The 21,290-nt window shown below is 37.8% G+C and overlaps 1 protein-coding gene across 3 annotated transcripts in view; it reads right to left on the bottom strand.

Annotated features, from left to right (window-relative positions):
• cnr1 (cannabinoid receptor 1) overlaps positions 1–21,290 on the bottom strand; it is a 33,046-nt gene continuing 11,756 nt past the window's right edge. For 2 of the 3 annotated variants that reach the window (XM_073056393.1, XM_073056392.1), the window contains exon 3: positions 2,045–13,635. In XM_073056393.1, the coding sequence (XP_072912494.1) occupies positions 12,170–13,585 (1,416 nt within the window). In that variant the 5' untranslated portion in view covers positions 13,586–13,635 and the 3' untranslated portion in view covers positions 2,045–12,169. Of the gene's footprint in view, positions 194–2,044; positions 13,636–21,290 lie in introns of those variants that run through there. The other variant, XR_012100251.1, reaches the window with a different exon arrangement.

The raw sequence follows: 21,290 nt of genomic DNA, 5'->3' as shown, positions 1-21,290 counted from the left end.
TACTTGCACCCTGCAACGAAACTTTCTTAAAAATCGAAGGCTATGTGCAATTCACTGCGTTTTAGCACAGAAGTTCCAATAATATCACAAAGGCACAGTGCCAGCATGCTGTGATGCAGCATGAATTAATGCCCACAGTTCACCAGTTTCAAACAGGACGTGAAGAAATTCTCACCATGAGATCTATGCTACCCTGCAGGGAAAATCAGAAGGAGAACCATGGATCAATTTATGCATCTTCAATTATTGGTAGGAAAATAGCATAGGCTCAGAGATAGTTCTGTGGCAGACATCAGACTCCAGTCCCAATACTTAACAAATCCTTGGAATATGCCATCTTTCTACTCCAATCCTTGTTGGTTTTTAATTCAACTGGATCCCATTGTCCAGGATGCTGGGCTCTCGAGTTTAAAAAAGCCATTGGAAAGCCGGCAGCCACTGTCATAGAGTCATAAAGCAGTACAGCACAGAAACAGGTCCTTCGACTCATTTAGTTCATGCTGAACTGCCATTCTGCCCAGACCCATCAACCTACACTTGGACTTAGCCCTCATACCCATCCCATCTATGTACCTATCCAAACTTCTCTTAAACGTTGCAATCAAACCCACATCTACTGGCAGCTCATTCCACACTAGCAATACCCTCTGAGTGAAGAAGTCCCCCATCCAGTTCCTTTTAAATATTTCACCTTCACCCTTGCCCTATGACCTCTACTTCTGGTCTTACCCAACCTCAGTGGAGAAATCCAGCTTGAGTTTACCCTTTCTATACCCCTCATAATTTTGTACACCTCTATCAAATCTCTACTTATGCCAGAGGAAATAAAGTTCTAGCCTATTCAATCTTACCCTGGCAACATCCTTGTAAATTTTCACTGTATTTTTCAATCTTATTGATATCTTTCCTGTGGGTAGGTGAACAGAACTGCACATAATATGCCAAATTTGACCTCACCAATGTCTTATACAAATTCAGTTTAACATCCCAACTCATGTATTCATTAATCTGATTTATGAAAGCCAATGTGCTGTAAATTCTCTTTGCAACCCCATCTGCCTGAAGCACTACTTTCAAGGAATTATGGATCTGTAATTCCAGATCCCCTTTGTTCTACTGCGCTATTCCCACAGGCCAGGTTTCATTTCAACTGGCAAGTTTTCTTCCAGGGTGAACGGATCTGGGAGAATATCCCACTTGCTGGAGAATCCACAACAAGCCTTAGGATAAGCAGTTAGACTTTTAGGTCACAAGTTAGGAGTTAGGAATCTTCATTCAGAAGATTCAAAGCCTTGAAGTATTCTTTAGTTAAAACAGGTTTCTTGAGTATGAGGGTTGAGTTTCGCTGATTTTTGGAATTCAGGAGAATGTCCATTGTTAACTGAATAAGGTTATAAAACTTGGAAAATCTTTTCACATTTGTGTATCATCTTGGCATTCACACCAGCTCTTCCTTTGAAAAGAAAAGTCCACCCACAATTGTATCCCTTTGTTATGGGAATATACTGCTCTACTACAGAGCAGGATGTTAAATAATGCCAATGTTAATTTAATTCATATAACCTCACACAATCACACTTACATTGCTTCAAGTTTGAGTTGAGAGTTTGTCTGTCCATCACCATTACTATTATATTACTGGCAAAATAAAACCTGACACTTGATTTCCAAGTTATAAATAATAGAGAAGGTTAGGATTTATTTGAGTGATTCTGGAGGTTGTGATCAGTTTGACAATTCATTTGAACTTTGTTATTATTAATCAAGTGTTCTGCAATACTAGATGTGTTACTACCTCTGCAGGACATTTACAGAGATCTAAGAAAATAATGTTTTATTCCTTTAACATTTTACCATGCCTGAAATTTTAAAGCTGTTTGTATCAAAGTAAATATTAATATTTAACAATGTTAGTTCTTGTCAATATCATTTGAAGCAGAGTTCGAATTGGCAGGAATGTAAGTGAAATTATCAGCCTTCCTAGTTTGATACTTTACTGATGCTGTACTAGATTACTTATGTGCCTAAATACAGTTCACCAGAATGTAACATCACACTGTTATTAACGTCAAACACCTCTTTATTTTACATGATGCCAAAAGACTATTACATTGAATGTTAGGCATTAATGAAAAAAAAATCACAAATAGCAATTGGCTTTGTCCTACAAAACCAGGAGTTTATCTGATTTATACAGTTAACATGCAAAATTCATCAGTCTTAAAGTGCAGATACAATTACATCCTGGCACATGGGGCACGACCAGAGATTGACAGTAGATTTTATAAATAAATAATGTTGCTTCCCACTGGAATAACACAAGGAAAATGGACTCTAAAAGCCAAGAAGCAAAATCACATTCTATCTGCTAAAAACGGTATATCTTAGTTAACAAGGTGCACAATCCTAATATATCTACAAATCTTAGTTTGTTATTTTAAGAATAACATGTCGCACTTTGCATTTGCTCAATGTAAAACTCAGTCTCATTTGCTTTTCTTTCTCAGCTTTTACTGTCAAGTATGCTTAAAACAAAATTTACGTGAATTCTTTCCAAAAAACAAGTCAATTAACTTTGATGGAGTTGCATTTGTCTTTTATTGTTGCACTTTAAGAAGCACTGACAGAAAGACAGCTGACCGTTATTTTAAAATGTGCTATCGTTCCAATAGTTCAGCATTAAATTTTATCAGGTGGAGTAAAGTGCAAGATAGCAATTATGTGACCTATTGAAGATTATGTTTTTGTTAATCTAATTCTTTAAAAACTGTCGTAATTGGGAAATCTAATACGCTTACTGGTTTTATCCAATGGCAGCAGAAAGCACATCTAAGTGAGGTACAGCATGTCAGTTTATTTGGATTTGGAAATGCGAGTGCTGATGAAGGATAGTTAGCATGGTTCTGTTTGAAGAAGATCAGTTCTCACAATTTGATTGAGGAGGTGACCAAGAGGACTGACAGTGCGGTGGACATTGTCAACATGGCCCTTAACAAAGATCCACGTGGTAGGCTGGTCCAGAAGGACAGATCACCTGGGATCTAGGGCAAAGTAGCAAACTAAATACAAAATTGGTGGTTGGAGACAGAGAGTGGTAATGGAGGGTGGCTCTTCAGATTGGAGACCGGTAACTAAAGGTGTGCTGCAGGGATTGGAACTGGGTCCTTTACATCTCATCATAATGATTTGAAAAGGAATGTAGCTGTCATGATTTGTAATAATGCAGATGACGCCAAGACCGGTGGTGTGATGGACAGTGAAGAAGATTGCTTAAAGTTACAATTGAATCTTGATCAACTGGGAAAGAGGTCAAGGGACCGGCTGATGGGATTTAACACAGCCAGTGGTAAAATAATGCATTTTGGGAAGTTAAACCAGGATAGCACATACACAGTGCATGGCAGGCCCTGAGGAGTGTTACTGGACAGCATGACCTTGGGGTCCAAGTACATGTTTCCCTGACAGAGTAGTAGGGATGGCTTGTGGTATGCTTGCCTTCATTGGCCAAAGCAATCAATATGGAGTAAGGACTTCATGCTACAGTTGTATACCCAGTTGTTACACCGCATTGAGATTATTATGTGCAGTTCTGGTCACCATGCATTAGGAAGGATGTAATAAACTGGAAACGATGCAAAAAGGAATCGTATGAACGTTGCTGGGACTGGATGACTTAAGTTATAAAGAGAGATTTCTCTGGAGCAAAGGAGACTAAGTTTTATAAAGTTATGAGGGGCAGAGCTTGGGTAGATAGTCATAATCTTTTCTCCCCAGGGTAGGGTAGTGCAAACTTTGAGGACGTAGGTTTAATTTGGGAGAGGAATCTGAACACAGAGTCTATGGAACGAGCTGCCAGAGAAAGTGTAGAGGTAGGTACAATAACAACATTTTAAACACTTTTGGACAGGTATATGAATAAGAAAGGTGTAGAGCAGTGTTTCCCAACCTGGGGTCTATGGACCCCTTGCTTACTGGTGTTGGTCCATGGCATAAAAAGGGTTGGGAACCCGTGCTTTAGGAGGATAGGGGCCAAACGCAGGCTAATGGAATTGATGTAGATAGGCATCTTGGTCATTATGGTCAAGTTGAGCCAATAGGCCTGTTTCTATGCTGTATAACTCTATGATTCTGTGATCCTTTAGCCCTTTGAAGAGCAACTCTAATTTCACTATTTCCCACAGCACCTATTCTTGTGCCTCCCTGAGTGAAATGATCAACTTCGTCAAAAAAAAAGTAAAGATCAATTAACGCCATCGATTCATGTATACTGGGGACTGATTTGAAACTGCTCAAACCCTTTCTCTTCAGACTTTTACCAGTAACAGATTGCTTGCATCACTGTGAGCTAGCCATGGATCTTGATTCGACAAATATGGAATCCATTGTGTCACACAGCTGCCAACTGCCAGTATTTATAGAATAAGATTTACTGAAGATGTTAAAAGAGATGCCGTGACTTCAGTTACACTCATGAATCAAATTGTGGCTGCACTGCAGTCTCTTGTTTTCTCTCTGCTTTTGCTCTGAATGAACTGTGTAAATCGGTAACTAATCCTGATCTGAGATACACTTGCCATATACAGCCAAGTTTGAAGAAACACAATTTCCATTTTCTAATTTGAAGTACAGAGTAAACACATTTCACTAATCACAGCTAAACATTTTTACAATAACAGATGGGAAATGGGCGCCTTGTACTTTTTTTATAACCCATCTTTATATTGTTCATTCCAGCAACAGAATGTAAATTACACAGTTTGCAGCTGACAATGCAGCCTTTATAATGCAACGAGTCCTTTATTACATTAAATTTGCACACTGATCAATGATTACAGTTTCTAGTACATAACATTTGTTAACTACAAATGTTGCTCTATTATACATTTTAAATATTGGTGAAGCTAACTTCTAAGATCTCAATGAAGAAAGCATAGAAATGTTTACTTTGTGCTTTTTCCCCTTAGGAGTTGGTGGAAGTACAAGCAAATGAACAGTGAGTGACAAGGATAATGGCCACCTGTTCTCTTCTCACTGAACATTTTTTCATGACAGAGGCCAATTTTCAATTCAGAGATCCAAAAGTTCTTGTCCTCCCCATTTTGTAATTCAGTCATTTAAATCTCCTGAAATGGCCATGGTCACTGACTTCAACCAATTTTTAAAATTACTGCCAATATTCTCACTCATTAGACCTTTCTTAATAAGAACTTTAACTAAGAAGACACACCACAAGGGACTGCAGGTGTGGTTTTCCATCCATATCATCACATCCTAGAAGCTGACTGTTGATCAACAGTTCGCTTTCGATTTTAAAAAGCTTCAAAGTATTTCAGTTTGTTCAGTGGACACTAAAAAAAACACTTTTCTTGTTGCATTGTTTATTCTTCACAAGGATTTTGTCAGGACATTACAAATTTGAGACTTTCTTTTACTTAGCTTTGAGCTTTTAATCTAAACTGCACTTTGCATGATGATTAACTTTGACAAATAAATACAATTAATGAAAATATCTAACAAAATTGTTTATTAAGTAGTATTGTTAGCCATGAGAAATTTAGCACTCAGGAGTACTGATAACAGTGCAAATTAACAAGTCTCAAAATGCTGCGACTTATCAGTGCTCTGATAGCCAAAATCAATTTTTGTTTAATATTCGGCTGGATTTTCCACTGATTGACAAGCTCCTGAGCTCATCAGTCACCTGTTCTGAAGCACACTGAGGCCCCCTGTGCGGACTTCCTTGGGGAGCTCAACTCCAGGCTGAATGAGGTGCAAGTCCTTCGGTCCTGCAGGTACCTCCAGAATGGCTTTGACAACTGTTGAGAACACCCTCTCCAACCACAGGCTCACCAGCTGATAATGCCATCATGAAACTAAATGTTTCTGGATGTCATTATTAATCAGAAACATTCAAAAACACTCAAAAGGTACTACAAATACAAATAATATTATTTTTTAAAAAACATTGAAATTAGAAAATTAAAGTGCAAAGAATCAAGCACTATTAAATATTTTTAACCTAACTAAATTTAAAATCAGGTAGGCTCACTTATCATTCTCGTAGCCATTGTTTTGTCCAAATATGCTTTAATTGGGTCACTGAACTACAAAGAATTCTCAATGTAAGTGCTGGGAAACCTGAGAAAGGAAGCTCAGTCCCATTGGGCTCCAAGGAAGATGCATCCATGTGGTGCAGGCATCCTGGGACTGACACTTACCAAGAGCATAAAGGCTCCACATCAGCCTGTACTCAGGCGTCCCAAGCTTCCATACAGTTAAGTGCTTAAAAACTGGCAGATGCAGGCATATTTAGTGACTTTTAAGCATACGTTCTGCAGCAAATAAAAAATAAGGTGAGACTTTATAAGGAAGATAGGGTTTCAGTGACAGAGCCAGAATCAAAAGCAGTAACTGAAAAAAACCGTTGTGTTCTTGTTCTTGAATTTAGATACTCATGCATTATACAATCTTTTATCCTGACATTTTAAGAAGCTTTTGAAGATTAAGATTTCTTAATACTGGTCACAACTCTATCATTATCTACCAGAGAGGAATTTTCCAATGTCAAAATATAAATTTAAGTTTCTCATATGAAGGAGAAAATGAACTTTTATTATCAATACATTTCTGATCTTGAGTATATGAGTTAAAGCAAAGGAGTTGTCTCTTTCTAGGACTTCCTATCTGGACATTTCTAGAAAGTGAAATTTCACATTTGGACTGGAATATTACAAATGCAGCTCTATTATTTCAAAATAAAGTCCAATCTATTGAATAAGAAAGTGGGAAATGTAGATTCTTTAATTTAATATTAGTTATGAGCAGTCATAGCAAACTATCTTTAAGGAGAAAGTGACAAGTTCATTAACAAGGATTGCCACAAATTTCTGACTAAACTAGTTTTTTTTTGATGTTGGTACTAAACTGGTGTACAAAGTGAGAGTATGCATAGTAATTATAGTCATTTCTAATCAACAAGCTCCAATACCTGAGCCTCTGTACCTCCCTCTGCAACTGGATCCATGACTTCCTCACTGGGAGATCACAGACTGTGCCGGTCAGAAATAACACCTCCTCCTCACTGACAATCAACTCTGGCCCACCTCAGGGATGTGTGCTTAGCTGAGTGCTCTACTCTCTCTACACCCACGAACGTGTGGCAAGGCACAGCTCAAATGCCATCCATAAACTTGCCAATGGCACAACTATTGTTGGCAGAATTTCTATATGGTGATGAGAAGGTATACAGGAGGAAGATGCATTTAGCTGGTTGAGTTGTGTCGCATCAATAACCTTGCATTCAGAGAAACCCAAATTGAATAAATATCAGAAAGAATTCATAAAAATTGCACTGGCAGTAGCCAAAAAGGCTATTGCAGTTACTTGGAAATCGGATTCATACTTAAGTATAGATCGTTTGAAGAATGAAATTTCCAGCTGTAATCCACTTGAAAAAATTACTTATAATTTAAGAGATAAATATGAAACATTTTTGAAAATTTGGCGCCCTTATTTACAAAAGACAGGATTAAATATGTAGGTGCTCCGAAGATAAAATAATTGGTTATTTGGGGAAATAAATAAATAAATAAATTAAAGTTATTATGAACTCCCTGGAGCATGTGGGGATCTTCCGATATCCAGGCATTCTTTCTTCCTTTCTTTTTTCTTCTTTTTCTTTTTCTTTTCTTCTATAGGGATGTTAGGGGGAGGGGTTAAGGGGAGGGGGAAGGGTAGATATTTTTTTTCTTTCTGTAATCATTTGAAAACTCAATAAATAAAATTTTTTTAAAAAAAAATAACCTTACATTCAATCAAGGAATTGATTTGTGGACTACAGGAAGGGGAAGTCAAGAGAACACACACCAGTCCTCATTGAGGGATCAGCAGTGGAAAGGGTGAGCAGTTTCATGTTCCTGTGTGTCAACATCTCTGAGGATCTATCCTGGGCCCAACATATTGATGTGATTACAAAGAAGGCATCACAGCGGCTATATTTTATTAGGACTTTGAAGAGACTTGGTACGTCACCAAAGACACTTGCAAACTGCTACATTCTAACTGGTTGCACCACTGTTTGGTATGGAAGGGCTATTGCACAGGTTTGGAAAAAGATGCAGAAAGTTGTAAACTCGGCCAGCTCCATTATGGACACTGGCCTCCTCAGCATCAATGTTATCTTCAAAAGGCAACGCCTCAGAAAGGTGGCAATAATCACTAAGGTCCCCATCACCCAGATTTAGCCCTCTTCTTATTGCTACCAGCAATAAGGAGGTACAGGAGCCTGAAGACACAAACTCAACATTCCAGCAACAGCTTCTTCCTCTCTGCCATCAGATTTCTAACTGCACAATGAATCCATGAAAACTAACTCACTATTTTTCCTTTCTCTCTTTTTGCATGACTTAATTTATCGATACTTAATGCAATTTATAGTTTTATTATGTTTTGCAATGCACTGCTGCAACAAGACCACAAATTCCATGACATATCCCATTGATATTAAAGGTGATTCTAATTCTGAATTAATTACAGTCGTCCATTAGGCATTTGAAAACTTTCTGAAAATATTATTATTATCAAAAATTGTACAGCATGAAACTGAATGTAACATTATTGCTAACTGGAGGCAAGATCTACAGAGGAAGGGTTGAGGGTTTGTTCTTTGATGGACAGGATGTGACAAGTGGAATTCTCTAGAGGGATGTTGCTGGACCTAAGTTCAGGTTTAATTTGGAGCCATTCATTTAGATCAGAGTAAGGAAATGCTTCATGCTAAGACACCAGAAGCAATGGAAGTTCAAAATAGTGACCTTGCACAAAAATCATGAAAAACTAATGAACAACTTGTGAAAGCATCAAAAAGTCCAGTTATCTAATGACCTTTATTAAAAGGGAGATCCGAATATAAAATTTAAAGAGATGCTGTCTAAGAGCACCGTGTTCAGCTTTGGGTACTACGGCTTAGAAAGGATGAACAATTTGCTTTGCGATGGGGCAAGGGATACATAACATATACACCAGAATGGTATTGTGGATTAAAGGATTAAGTTATCATGTCAAGTTATAAAAAAACTTAGTTTGTTTCTCTTTGAATATTTAGAGATGCGTGTTTAAAATGATGAAGTGCTTAATAAAATGAAAAAAGAATGTAAATAAATTCCTTTGATGAAGAAATAAAGCACAAATGGACATAATCATAAAATTAGTGAGAAATAAGCTTATCACCATGGCAACCCTGGCCTCACTTTATCAAAGATATTCCCTTTGTTCTGTATATCCCTCCTCCAACAATTCTGCACTTTAAAACTATTTTTCTATTTTTCCTAAGTTCTAATGAAGGGTTTTCAACCTGAAATGTTAATTTATTTGTTTCTATGGATGTCTCCTGACCTGCAAACTATTACCACATTTTCTGCTTTTATTTAAGATTTATGGCATTTGCAGTATTCTGATTTTTATTTAAGGGTTGAATTGATCTACTGCTCTTTCTTTGTCTTACCCAAGAGCTGAGCATGTCAATAAACAAAAGAGCATTTTTATTGACAGGAAAGATTTCAAAATAAAACCACTAATATGTTTCTATAGCTTCTGCTTTCTATGTCAGCAGAAAGTATTAACAAGAACAGATTGGTCTTTCTAGATTTTGCTGTGATTGTAGTCCTTGAAAAAGATGTCCTTGAGATATTTCTTGTATGAGGACTTTGAAACCACTGAATTATGATGTCACCTTCTTAGCTTTTTTAGCCAAGAGCTGTGTAGGTACAGATATATTAAATAATATCCCAATTGTGCCTTAAATTATGATCCCACTTAAATAAATGCAGCATTCTATAACTGCAGATTTATATTTTATTTATTGCTTAAGCATGCTGCATAATTAGGAATTATGAGCACACTTATCAATAATGTGAACATGCCACACTCATATATTTTCCACTATCTTCCTCAGCTGAGAAATAAACAGACCACTTTCCGTGTTCAGACAATATGCCCTTTATGCTTAGGTCTACTGCAAAGGTTTTGCAACTGTTTTAAAACACCTGGCTCTTTCATATCTGCACCTGAGGTAGATATCCTTCTTCAAATGAAACACTACAATTGTAAACAATAATAATTTTAAATCATGATTATAACTAAAAATATTTACCTTCATAATGTAGTGCCTTCCCTGAAGGCCTATCCATTCCATGAACCCACCATGTAACTACACTAGCTATAGGAAAAGTGGGTGTCCTGATTTTACAGAAAATTTAAAACTATTTTTTGGAATGGATCCTCTCAAATAATCAAAGTATTACTAAACAATCTTCAACACTCATACTTTGTCTGCTAACTGATCCCATCTAGCATAATCATGTTATTATAAGCACATATAAACTCTGAATGTTATACAAAGCCTTAAGGACATGTGACACTATGTTAATTGTGCTTATATAGAATACATATATATATATAGTTGTGAGGAACTGTCCAAAGTGAGTATAATGCGTTGTTATTTATACATTGATATTATGGCAGTAGGCTATTAATATTTGAAATAATTTATTGGGGTTCAATAATAAATATTCCACGTGATTAAATAACCTTCCTCAATGGAGGTCTCATGTCACCCAAGACAATTCACTTGGCAACATAATTTCTTGAGTATCAATTTTCATTTGGCCAAATATATTGAGTGATTTTTTTCTTAGAATTCAGGATATGGTGTTCATAAAATAGATTGACCTAGAAATTATTGTTTAACATGAATGCACCTAATATTAAAGCATTGTATGATATTCAGGCATTTAATATAAATGCTTGAGTCAAAATGTTTGGCAGAAAAAGTGCTACAAAAATGTGAAAAACCGTAATCTGATTTTTGGTCAGACAATAGTCTCCAGGGTAAAATCACCCTTATTTTAATTCACAAAAATGATGCAATAATTTATAAAGCTCATAATAAATAAAAATAATAATCACCTTTACCTGTGCTGCATTCATTAGGACCAAGAGTTGACTCTAGAAAAAAGTAATTTCATTAGCACATGCTTTCTATTTATATCAACTCATTCTGGCAGTATCTATACAATATTATTTCAAACAGCAGCTTAAAGTAATGTCAGAAATAGAGCAGTGTCTGACAATTAAAGTCTCTGAACTCAAAATCACCTAATTAATTACCGCCAAATAATGAGCAAATTTAAAAAGGAAATTACCATCTAACCATCATTGTCACATTTTGATAAACACTGCTAAAATACTAAATGAATGCACATTTACTTACATTTAATTTCCTCCTTATTAGTTTTGCCTGAATGATAGCATACTTCATGTATTATTCCCTTCTAAGATTTTACTGAATTCAGATTACAAAACCAATCTGTGGCAAACAGTAAAGAGTGAATGGGACTTCTGTTTGGCCCAATGACATTATCAGGTAGCTGCACAAACATTTATGTTGGTTCTGGGATTTTCATTATCCAATATTTAAAAGCAAGTGATTGGAATTATGTCACATCTTATTTTGTTAAGATCTCTTATATACAGGCAAAAAGCAGCATTGCACATGGAAATGAATCAGGCAGGTCAATATCTGCCACATAACCAAAAGAAGGAGGAAATAAGTAACCTTCGTTTCTAGGATACAGTGAATATATTATTTCATTTTTAATAGACACTGATCTGTAAAATTTAAATGTTAATATTGGAGGGAATACATATCTGAAGATACCAATACTAGACCACTTACTAAGAGTTGCATGCTGTAATCAGTAAGCACAACAATATTAGAGAGTGTTAGTATTGTTGTACATGTGACAAACATTAGTTTACTTGAAAATCTAAGAAGGACATCTCTGTTTCCAAATAATTTAGACTTGTCCTAAACAACAGGAGTATAATGAGATTTACTATATTCCCACTTATACTACTGTTTTTAGTATTACAGTGTAAACCAAATTCTTCAAATCAACAGCTTGGCTCTCATTTGATGTGTGCGAGCCAGATGGGTGAATACAATCACTAAATTGCTTTTGCTGCAGATTCCAAGCTAATACAAGTGTTTTCTTTTTATGGCAAATCAGTTGGAAATGCTGCCCGAGTCCTTTTTTTTAAAGGGACCTTGAGAGAAATGTGATTTGATCATTCAGAATTATTGTCGGCAACAATCATCATATCTCTACATTCACACAGCCTCAGCTGATGTCTCCGTGGAGACGGAGATGGCCACTTGAGCTACTTTCACAGTGCTTTTGATGCAGTTCCTGGCTGCTGCTTGCATGGTGCCAGGATAGTTCGCTTGCTTCTGCTGGCAGTCTGACTCGAGGCTGTTTTCCAATGGCTGGGCTGAAGCTCCCTTACAGGAGCAGAACATGCTACGGAAAGCATGCCTCAGATCTTTGCTTCTCAGAGCATAGATAATAGGATTGACTGTTGAATTGAGCAAACACAGCATACTGCAGAAGGCAAATATTGTCTTTACCAGTTTGTTCATTTTCCCGAAGACATCGTACACCATGATGGCAAGGAGAGGACCCCAGCAGATAATGAGAACGACAAGGATGAGGACAAGTGTCTTGGCCAGCCGGATGTCCATGCGGGTTTGATCAAGTCGAACAGTTTGCACCCTGGTGCCTTCAGCCACCTGGACAATTATGCTCTTCTGGGTGCCACGTTGAATCATGCGGACAGCATGGGCGTGAGCCTTCCACAGTATATAGACATAGGCATAAATGATAAAAATCAACAAAACGCTAGTAATACCAATCCAGAACATTAAGTAATTCTCGTCAATGAGTGGGAAGATATCGGAGCAGACAGATTTCAGTTTTTTACAGTTCCAGCCCAACAGAGGGAGGACGGCAATTATTATAGATATGGTCCACATGACAGTGAAAGCGACAACCGCCTTTGGCCGCGTGACAATCCTCTTATAGGCAAGAGGCTTGTGTATGGAGATGTATCGGTCTATGGCAGTCAGGAAGAGGCTACCCACTGAAGCAGTGAAAGAAGCGGTGACGCCACCTAGTTTGAATAGGAAGACACTTGGGCTGTCTTTCGTTTGAAACACGTGGAAATCTACAAAACTATATACAAATATCACACTGCCCAAAAGGTCAGCAACAGCCAGGCTGCCAATAAAATGATAAGATGGTTTGTATCTGAGAGTGCGAGATCGGATAATGACGAACAGAATCAATACATTCTCTAGGACCGTGAAAGTCCCCAAAGTCAATGCCAATACAGCAATTGCCATCTGTTGACTGGGGGTCAGAATCATAAAGCATTCCATGTCCATGAAGTTTTCTCCACACTTTATTGTATCATTCACAATTGATTGGTTGTACAGGAAGTTACTAGCATTCACTGAATCATGGAGGTTGGCACTGGATATAAGTTCCTCCCCTGATGTCATTTTCTCTAGGTGGGGATTGCCCTTTCCAAGGGGGGGGTGCCGATTCTGTGTGACATAACCAACTTTTGTCATGTTGAGGTCCAACTTACTGTCATCGTATTGAACTTCATTAGATGCAATATAAAGGAGGTCTGTCGTAATTGTCCTGAAAGTTGTGTCTGAAAGGGCTTCCAGTAGAGATTTCATGATTAGCTTTTAGTGCGTCTTTCCAATAATGCAAATTAGTTGAGGAAAAGCTAGGATGAAGAAAAACAGCAATTATTAAACATGTGTATTATAGAAATAAACAGTCACACAAACCTTTATAGATTGAAATAGCATAAAACTCTTTAATTTTAATATATTTCTTTATTGTGTTGCTTTATGTACAATAGGAACACCCAGCCAGATTGCAAATGGTTTGGTCAATTGCTATGGGGTAAATGCAAGCAGGCTTTTTCCATTGAGGTTGGGTAGAACCAGAACCAGAGGTCATGGGTTAAAGGTAAGAGGCGAGAAATTTAAGGGGAACATGAGAGGAAACTTTTTCACTCAGAGGGCCAAGAGAGTGTGGAATGAGTTGCCAGTGTAAGTGGTTCATGCAAGGTCAATTTCAATATTTAAGAGAAGTTTGGTACATGGATAGTTGGGGTATGGAGAGCAGGTCGATGGAGGTAAACAGTTTAAATGGTTTTGGCATGAACTAGATGGGCCAAAAGGCCTGTTTTTGTGCTGTACTTCTCCATATCTCTGTGAACTACTCTGTAATAATCTCTACTCACTGCATTCTTATGGTGAAATGCAGTTTGCAGTGCGCAATAATACTCAAATCGCCTTACTTTCATTTCATTTTCTCTAGTATGTAAAGTGTTTTTAAATAGACTTTGTAGATTGCTATGTGTGATGTGCTGTTTAAATGAAATCTGCTTGATTTCTTTGGAGACGTTTTGCTGTGAATTGTGTCTTAAATTCTGCTCTGCCCTGCCCTTCCCTGCCCCTAACTGATTATTCACATCATTGTAGTCAGCTAGACGCACTGTACTACCACTCAGTGAAGAGCTACATAATAATTACAAACAGAAGTAAGTCATTTGGTCCTTTGAGCCTGCTATGCAATTCATCAAGATCAAGTCTGATCTTCAAGCTCGGCTCCATTTTCCTAAGTTATTCTCCAAAGAATTATGAAATATTTGCAGCACAAAGACAAAATATTCAGTCAAAATATTCTCATCCTACTCTTCTCTATCTAATCCCATTAGAGTTTCATTTTGACCTTTCTATTATGTATTTGTCTTTCCCTTAAACTTTCTATTTGCTTAAACTATTCCTAGTTCCACATTCAAACCATTTGCCGGATAAAACAAATAAAGTTTTTTCTGAATTCTCTTTTTGATTTATTACTGGCTCCCTTAAATGTAAGCTATTACTGATAAATTCTTGTCTTGCCTGCAACTATAAAAAATTCTGCATCTCGCTCATCAAACTACGTAGAATCATACATTTTTCTGTCAAAGTATCCTGAAGGTTGATTTTAATAATAGTAATTTGATTACTTTAGGCAAAGTGCAAAGTGGAATGAAGGATTTAGAGAGGAAAAGAAGAAAGTTAGTAATGTCATGTCTAAGGATTTGATGTAGGACTGGAAGGATATCAATTTTCAGTGATATTACATACTTGTTACAAATGGGACTTACTCAGTAATTTTGATGTTAAGGATGATGAAATCTATATAGGTCCCCTTGTTTGGTGTATGAGAAGATAAAAGAAAGATTTTAAAGATTATCTTTATTTGTCACATGTACATCGAAACATCTGGTGGAATGTGTCTGCTTTGCATCAAATCCAATCAAATCAGCAAAGATTGCACTTGGCAGCTGGCCTATTGCCACTCTTCTGGCAGCAACATAGCATGGCCATAAGTCACTACCCCTAACCATACATCTTTGGAATGTGGGAGGAAACCAAAGCACTGGGAGGAAACCCACATGGTCTTGGGGAAAACGTACAAACTCCTTACAGACAGCATGGGAATTGAACCCCAGTCTTACTGCTGCCTACTGTAAAGCGTTGTACTATCTGCTACACTGCCATGTAGATATGCGACTGAACAGTTTAAAGGGCTCACAACAGATGGCTTATTTGAAAATAACTTATTTTGATTCTGTTCTGTAATACTTAAGTAGAGGGAGGATTTTGATAAAGAGGAAGCTGTTTTTGCTTTCCATGATAAATTTTTGATATCAAATGTCAGTAGGTAGATAAGAGTGACCATACCAAGCCAATGAAAATTGTCCTTACAGCACAAAAGCAGACATGTCACTTTGATACTGTGCAATAGGATGAGACTAGTTGCATATTTGGTACAGTCTTCAACAACAAAAAGACTGAAATTTATTACATTTCCTTGTATCTATAAAGAAGGTTTGCAATTTAATCAAACATATCTCAGCACAGGATGAGAATTCATGCCCATATAATGAATGCCTAAATTGGGTAGAATGCTTGTGCAATGAATATCTTAAAATAATGAGTTGAATCGCCATGGGGCTTTTCTGTGTACAGTGTTAGCAGTGGTCTCCATGCAGAACTGATTTCATTTCCCTGAGCTGGAAATGCTGAATCCCAGAAGGGGCACCCAGAAAAGAGTCAGAGAAATTATTGGCATCCAGTCAGTACGTGCATAGGAAATAAACTACCATTCATTTGGTATGAGCATCATTAAACATCACTATTGTTTAGTATTGTACTGCTGCCACAAAGCAACAGGTTTCATGTTATGTAAGACAGAGATATTATATCTGATTCTGATACGATTCGGCACAGCAGGAGTACACAAGCAGCACAGTGACAGCTTATCATGTGAATGGAGAATGCAGGATATATGTACAAGAGAGTCCACAGATACAACACTTCCAGTGTGCTACTCTGGAGTATGAATGACATTGTCAGAAGGAATGGATTTCCTGGGAGGAATTCTGATAAAAAGAGATCACTTCTCTCAAGTTTCATACCATTGATTGCAGTTATTTCAATTACTTATGGGTAACCAGTCGATTAACCTCCTGCCCCTTCTGGTTGGAATGTGTGGAGGGAGAAATCTGCCATTTTCCCTGCTACGAGACAAGCAATCTAGAGTCCAGTAACATATCCACTTTGCCAGATATTGTGTAAGGCTTCGGTTCCAGTCTCAATCCAGAGACTGAACCAAGGTAAAATTTCACTCTCCAGTACCATACTGAGGAAGTACCTTACTCTTAGATGGGCTGTACTTCAAATGTGACATTAACACAAGGCTACGCATGCCCCACAGACCCCTATTTAACTCCTCTGGCAATGTTCACTCCTCTATCCACAAGAGATTATTTATTCATGATCACAATGACTTGTTGCACACAGTGTATCTACTTTGATGTAGTAATTACATTTGAAAAACCTGGTATGTACAAACATTGAGAGAAAAAAACACTTTACTTCTCCTTATAAACAGAATTCATAGGGAAACAAAATTGAAGCAAATTAGTTATTTCCTACAAGTATTTTAGTTCCACGTTTGCTCCTGCATTGACTTGGAATGTTGAGCTTCAATGCTACTGTCATCAAGGAGCTCATTTTAAATGCAATTACAATTTAAGCAGTCAATAATTGCTGAAATTGGCTGATAACTAATGATGTTTGCCCTAATCCAGAACAACTTTGTGTAGGTTTCTGGTTAATCCTTGGGATTTTCCTTCTCCTTAGCAACTTCCCCAACTCCCAAAAATGGCACGAGTGTAACTTGCAAGTTAGCCTCACGTGCAGGCGGAACAGTTAGCATTGTCATCACAAAGCATCAGTGGCTCAGGTTTAGTCCTGATCTTTATGCTAACTGTGTGGAGTATGCATGTTCTCCATGTTATTATGCCGGTTCTCCCATGTCCCCAAAGATATGCTGGTAGGTGAATCAGCTACTTAACTTGCTCTTGCTGAGGGTTGCTGGCAGAGAATTGGGGGAAGGGGAGGGTGGGGCTGAGGGGAGAAAGGGTTACAGGGAAGTGTGTGGGGCACAGAGTCATTGATTCATAGAGTTATACAACACACAAACAGACCCTTCAGTTCACATTGTGCATGAAATAATGAGAGCTGGCATATATCTTTAGGGCAAATGGCCTTCCAAGTAGCTACAAAACATGAAATCTTCAATATGACTGGTCCAAATAGCAACAGTACTTACCAACTCAAAGAACATCTAACTTCCTAATCTTCCTTCCCTTGAAATAATCTTTTTAAAAGAAACATACTGTACATAGTTTGCCCTCACTGAGATCTGTGATCTGCACCAGCCATAAATATAACCTAAGATAGGTGTAATAACAGTTTTACAGATGGAGTCGCGGTTACTCTTAGCTTTCTAGCTTTAGGATCATTTTACCCTGCTGCTGCTTTTCTGTGTTACTAATTAGTTTGCTGCTCATGGCTGCACTGTTATGCTAACAGCTCAAGAGACCGAATGATGGAAAACGTAAAAGCAAGGCAAACGCATGACCTGTGCAGCAAAGCCACGTTGTGAAAAAAGGATGTTTGAGGTGACTACCTAAAAACCGATTATATCACCCTGAGATTAGTTGTCCAAACCTCAGTCAAAGTAACATAATGAAGCATTTCTCTTATTAATCATATACTGTATATTAAAATAAATTAAAATCCACATACATTAAGTGACAGACTATGAACAGTGCTAAATTTGGGGCTGAGTTAAGGGTTAACACCGAGGTTTTGCAGACTTCTCTCCCCACCCCCCCCTCACTTCCTTTCCATTCCTGATGAAGAGTCTCAGCTTGGAACAATAACTGTTTATTCCCCTCCATAGATGCTGCCTGACCTGCTGAGTTCCTCCAGTGTTTTTTGTGCTGCTCTGAATTAAGGTTTATTTTTTTGTTGCTCGTTCTCAATGGATTGGTTACAATGTTCATGGGATATTCAGCCATGGACTTGAATTTTCTTGAGCTAAAAGGCCATGGGCATGTTCCTGCTGTTCATAAAGAATTCATGCTGAAGGTAATGCAGGTTAGTTCACTGAATTGACAAAATACAAAAAAACTATGACTCTAGATTCAAAATCGTTCAATGTCATTTCCTATATAGAAATGTAAAGGGGTACAAGGTCATTGTTACCCCAGTTCTGATGCAGGACAAAAAAAACACACAACAGATAAAAAACATAATAATAAAACAAACACAATAAATATAAATACATATGATAGCTTATATATATAGATTGATTGTGTGTCCATAAAGTGACACTAGGCTCCATATAAGGTGACAGACAGGAAATAATAAAGTAGTGGTGGAGTTAGTTTGTGGAGGTATTGATCAGCCTTACTGCCTGGGGAAAGTAACAGTTTCTGAGTCTGGTGGTCCTGGCTTGGATGCTGCATAACCTCCTTGCTGATGGGAGTGGGACAAACAACCTATAATCAGAGCTGACATAGCAAAACAGGGAACAATAACTCAGTCCCCTGAACTTCGTATCAGCAGTCAAAATACTAATGAGATTAATATTTCAATTCCATATTCAGACTGCAGGTACATGGTATAGACACATCAGAGTTAGGCAGCATGTACTGAACTGCAAGTTGTAGATGAGTTCTTAAACTTTAGAGAATCTGGTTCAAATCCAGCCAATGCCAATACGATGCACTATTGTTCTGTTGGTTGTAAAAATTATTCATACAATGAAATTGAAGGGTCTTAGCTCAATCTAATGTGGTTTACTGCAGAGTACAAAGATGCCCCTTAGTTCAGCACTAAGCTGGCAATTGATAATCTGTTGTTTAATACTCTTGGATTTCAATTTACACTTTCAGTCCTTATTTTAAAGCCAATAACATTCTCTGCTCTTCACCAAGTTTCACAGGTTCCATGGAGCATATGAAAGCACCGCAAAAATTGCTAGTGTTATGTGAATGTTCTGGGAAGAAATTGCAATGGTCAACAACAGAAAACAGTTTATTTTGATGCAAATGCAATGCAAGGCCTTGCTAGGATTTTCTCACTGTGGCCACAGGATATTCAGCTGAAAAGGCCTGGTGAGGCTGTATTAGAAGTAGGATCTCATCATTTCCACAGTGTATAATAGAACATGCAACATTTTGAATGAATTTGTAACTCCATGGTGGTTAGGGGAATTGCAGAAGCTGTTGAAAAGTTAGATTTTTGAAAAACATGGTGGGGCTCCAGTTTAGAAATTAACAGCTAAGGTAAATGGCCATAGAAAAAAAGATATAATACTAATAGCACAGCTTTGTATTCTGCAATCAACCACACCAGGAATTGGGTGAAGTTTCTTCAGTCTCTTTCACTGAGATAGGAAACTGGATGCATTGGAGAATGAGGGATTATTTGATAGAATAAAATTATGTGTGGTATAGATAGGATAAGTGCAAGAGCAAGAGGTTTTTTCTACTGAGGTTGAGTGAGACTAGAACTAGAGGTCACAGGTTAAGGATGAAAGGTAAAATATTTAAGGGCAACCAGAGGGAGAATCTTTTCCACTCAGAGGGTGGTAAGTGTGTGGAATGAGCTACCAGCAGTAGTGGTGGATGCAGGTTTGATTTCAACACTTAAGAGAAGTTTGGATAAGTACATGGATGGGATGGGTATGAAGTCCAGTGGCAAGTCAATGGGACTAAGTAGAATAATGGTTCGTCATGGACTCATTAGGCTCAAGGGCCTGTAGCGCTCTATGACTATGACACCATGATGACAAACAGATCATTCAAGGTGGTTCATTATGGTGATTGCAAGCAGGAAGTAGAGAAAGAAATGAATATCAGTAGGTTCTAGTCTGTCTTAAAATGAAATAGTAACAGTAGGTGCAATCCACCATATGTCAGCTTGATCGCATTGGCTCTGTGGGTTTGTGTATTAAATCCATGTGATGCAGAGCCCATAACCTAGACCAGGGGTGTCAAACTCATTTTAGGTCACGGGCCGGATTGAGCAAAATACAGCTTCATGCGGGCCGGATCAGTCGGACGCGTGCGAACGCAGCTTTCGTTGCCTCCGTTTTTTCAGCCTGCTCTCATGTGTCTCAGTCTCTGCTTTAACTACAAAGTGTTTCACTTTACAAATTCCGTTTCTTATGAAGAAGACTGCCGAGCAAGACTGCCGAATAAACACTAAAAACCCTGAAAACCTGGTTCCCGAATAAACTCAGCATTAGCCATATCATTCGCCATAGGTGCTTCGATTACTGGGGCCAGCTTTAATAGTAATTAGATATTATCTCGTGGGCCAAAGATAATTCCACCGCGGGCCGGATTTGGCCCGCGGGCCTTGAGTTTGACATATATGACCTAGACCAATAACCTAACTTGTATTGAGGGAATATGACACCATCTAGAAAGACACACGTTGTATTATATTTCAAAAAAGCATGGAAAACATGCTGAATATGGCTTAAAGGAGTGCACATAAACTTGCAGCTGGCCAGGCAGAATTGTAGTCAGGTAGAATTTCAACCAGCAGGATAGATACTTTAAAAAATATATATTCTTAATATATATTTATTTTTAATTTTTAAAAAAAAACATATTCTTATAGCTTGGCTCATCAGTTTATCTCTTTATTTTCTTCTACTACACACTTATTTCCTTTCACCTACCAATACTGAAATGCCTGGATAAAGTGGATGTGGAGGGGATGTTTCCATTAGTAGGGGAATCTAAATTTCAAAGGCACATCCAGATAAATAAATGTCCCTTTAAAACAGAGATGAGGAGGAATTTCTTCAGACAGAGAGTTTTACAAGGAACTGTGAAATCTCTTGCCACAGAAGGCTATTCAGGTCAAGTTAATGGGTATACCTAAGACAGAGACTTGTTCTTGATTGTTAATGGGGATTAAGGATAATGGGGTGAAGGCAGGAAACTGG

This window comes from Hemitrygon akajei, chromosome 9 (assembly GCF_048418815.1).
Source record: "Hemitrygon akajei chromosome 9, sHemAka1.3, whole genome shotgun sequence".
In the NCBI taxonomy this organism is placed as follows: Eukaryota; Metazoa; Chordata; class Chondrichthyes; order Myliobatiformes; family Dasyatidae; genus Hemitrygon; species Hemitrygon akajei.
This window is presented reverse-complemented; position numbering and strand designations above follow the sequence as displayed.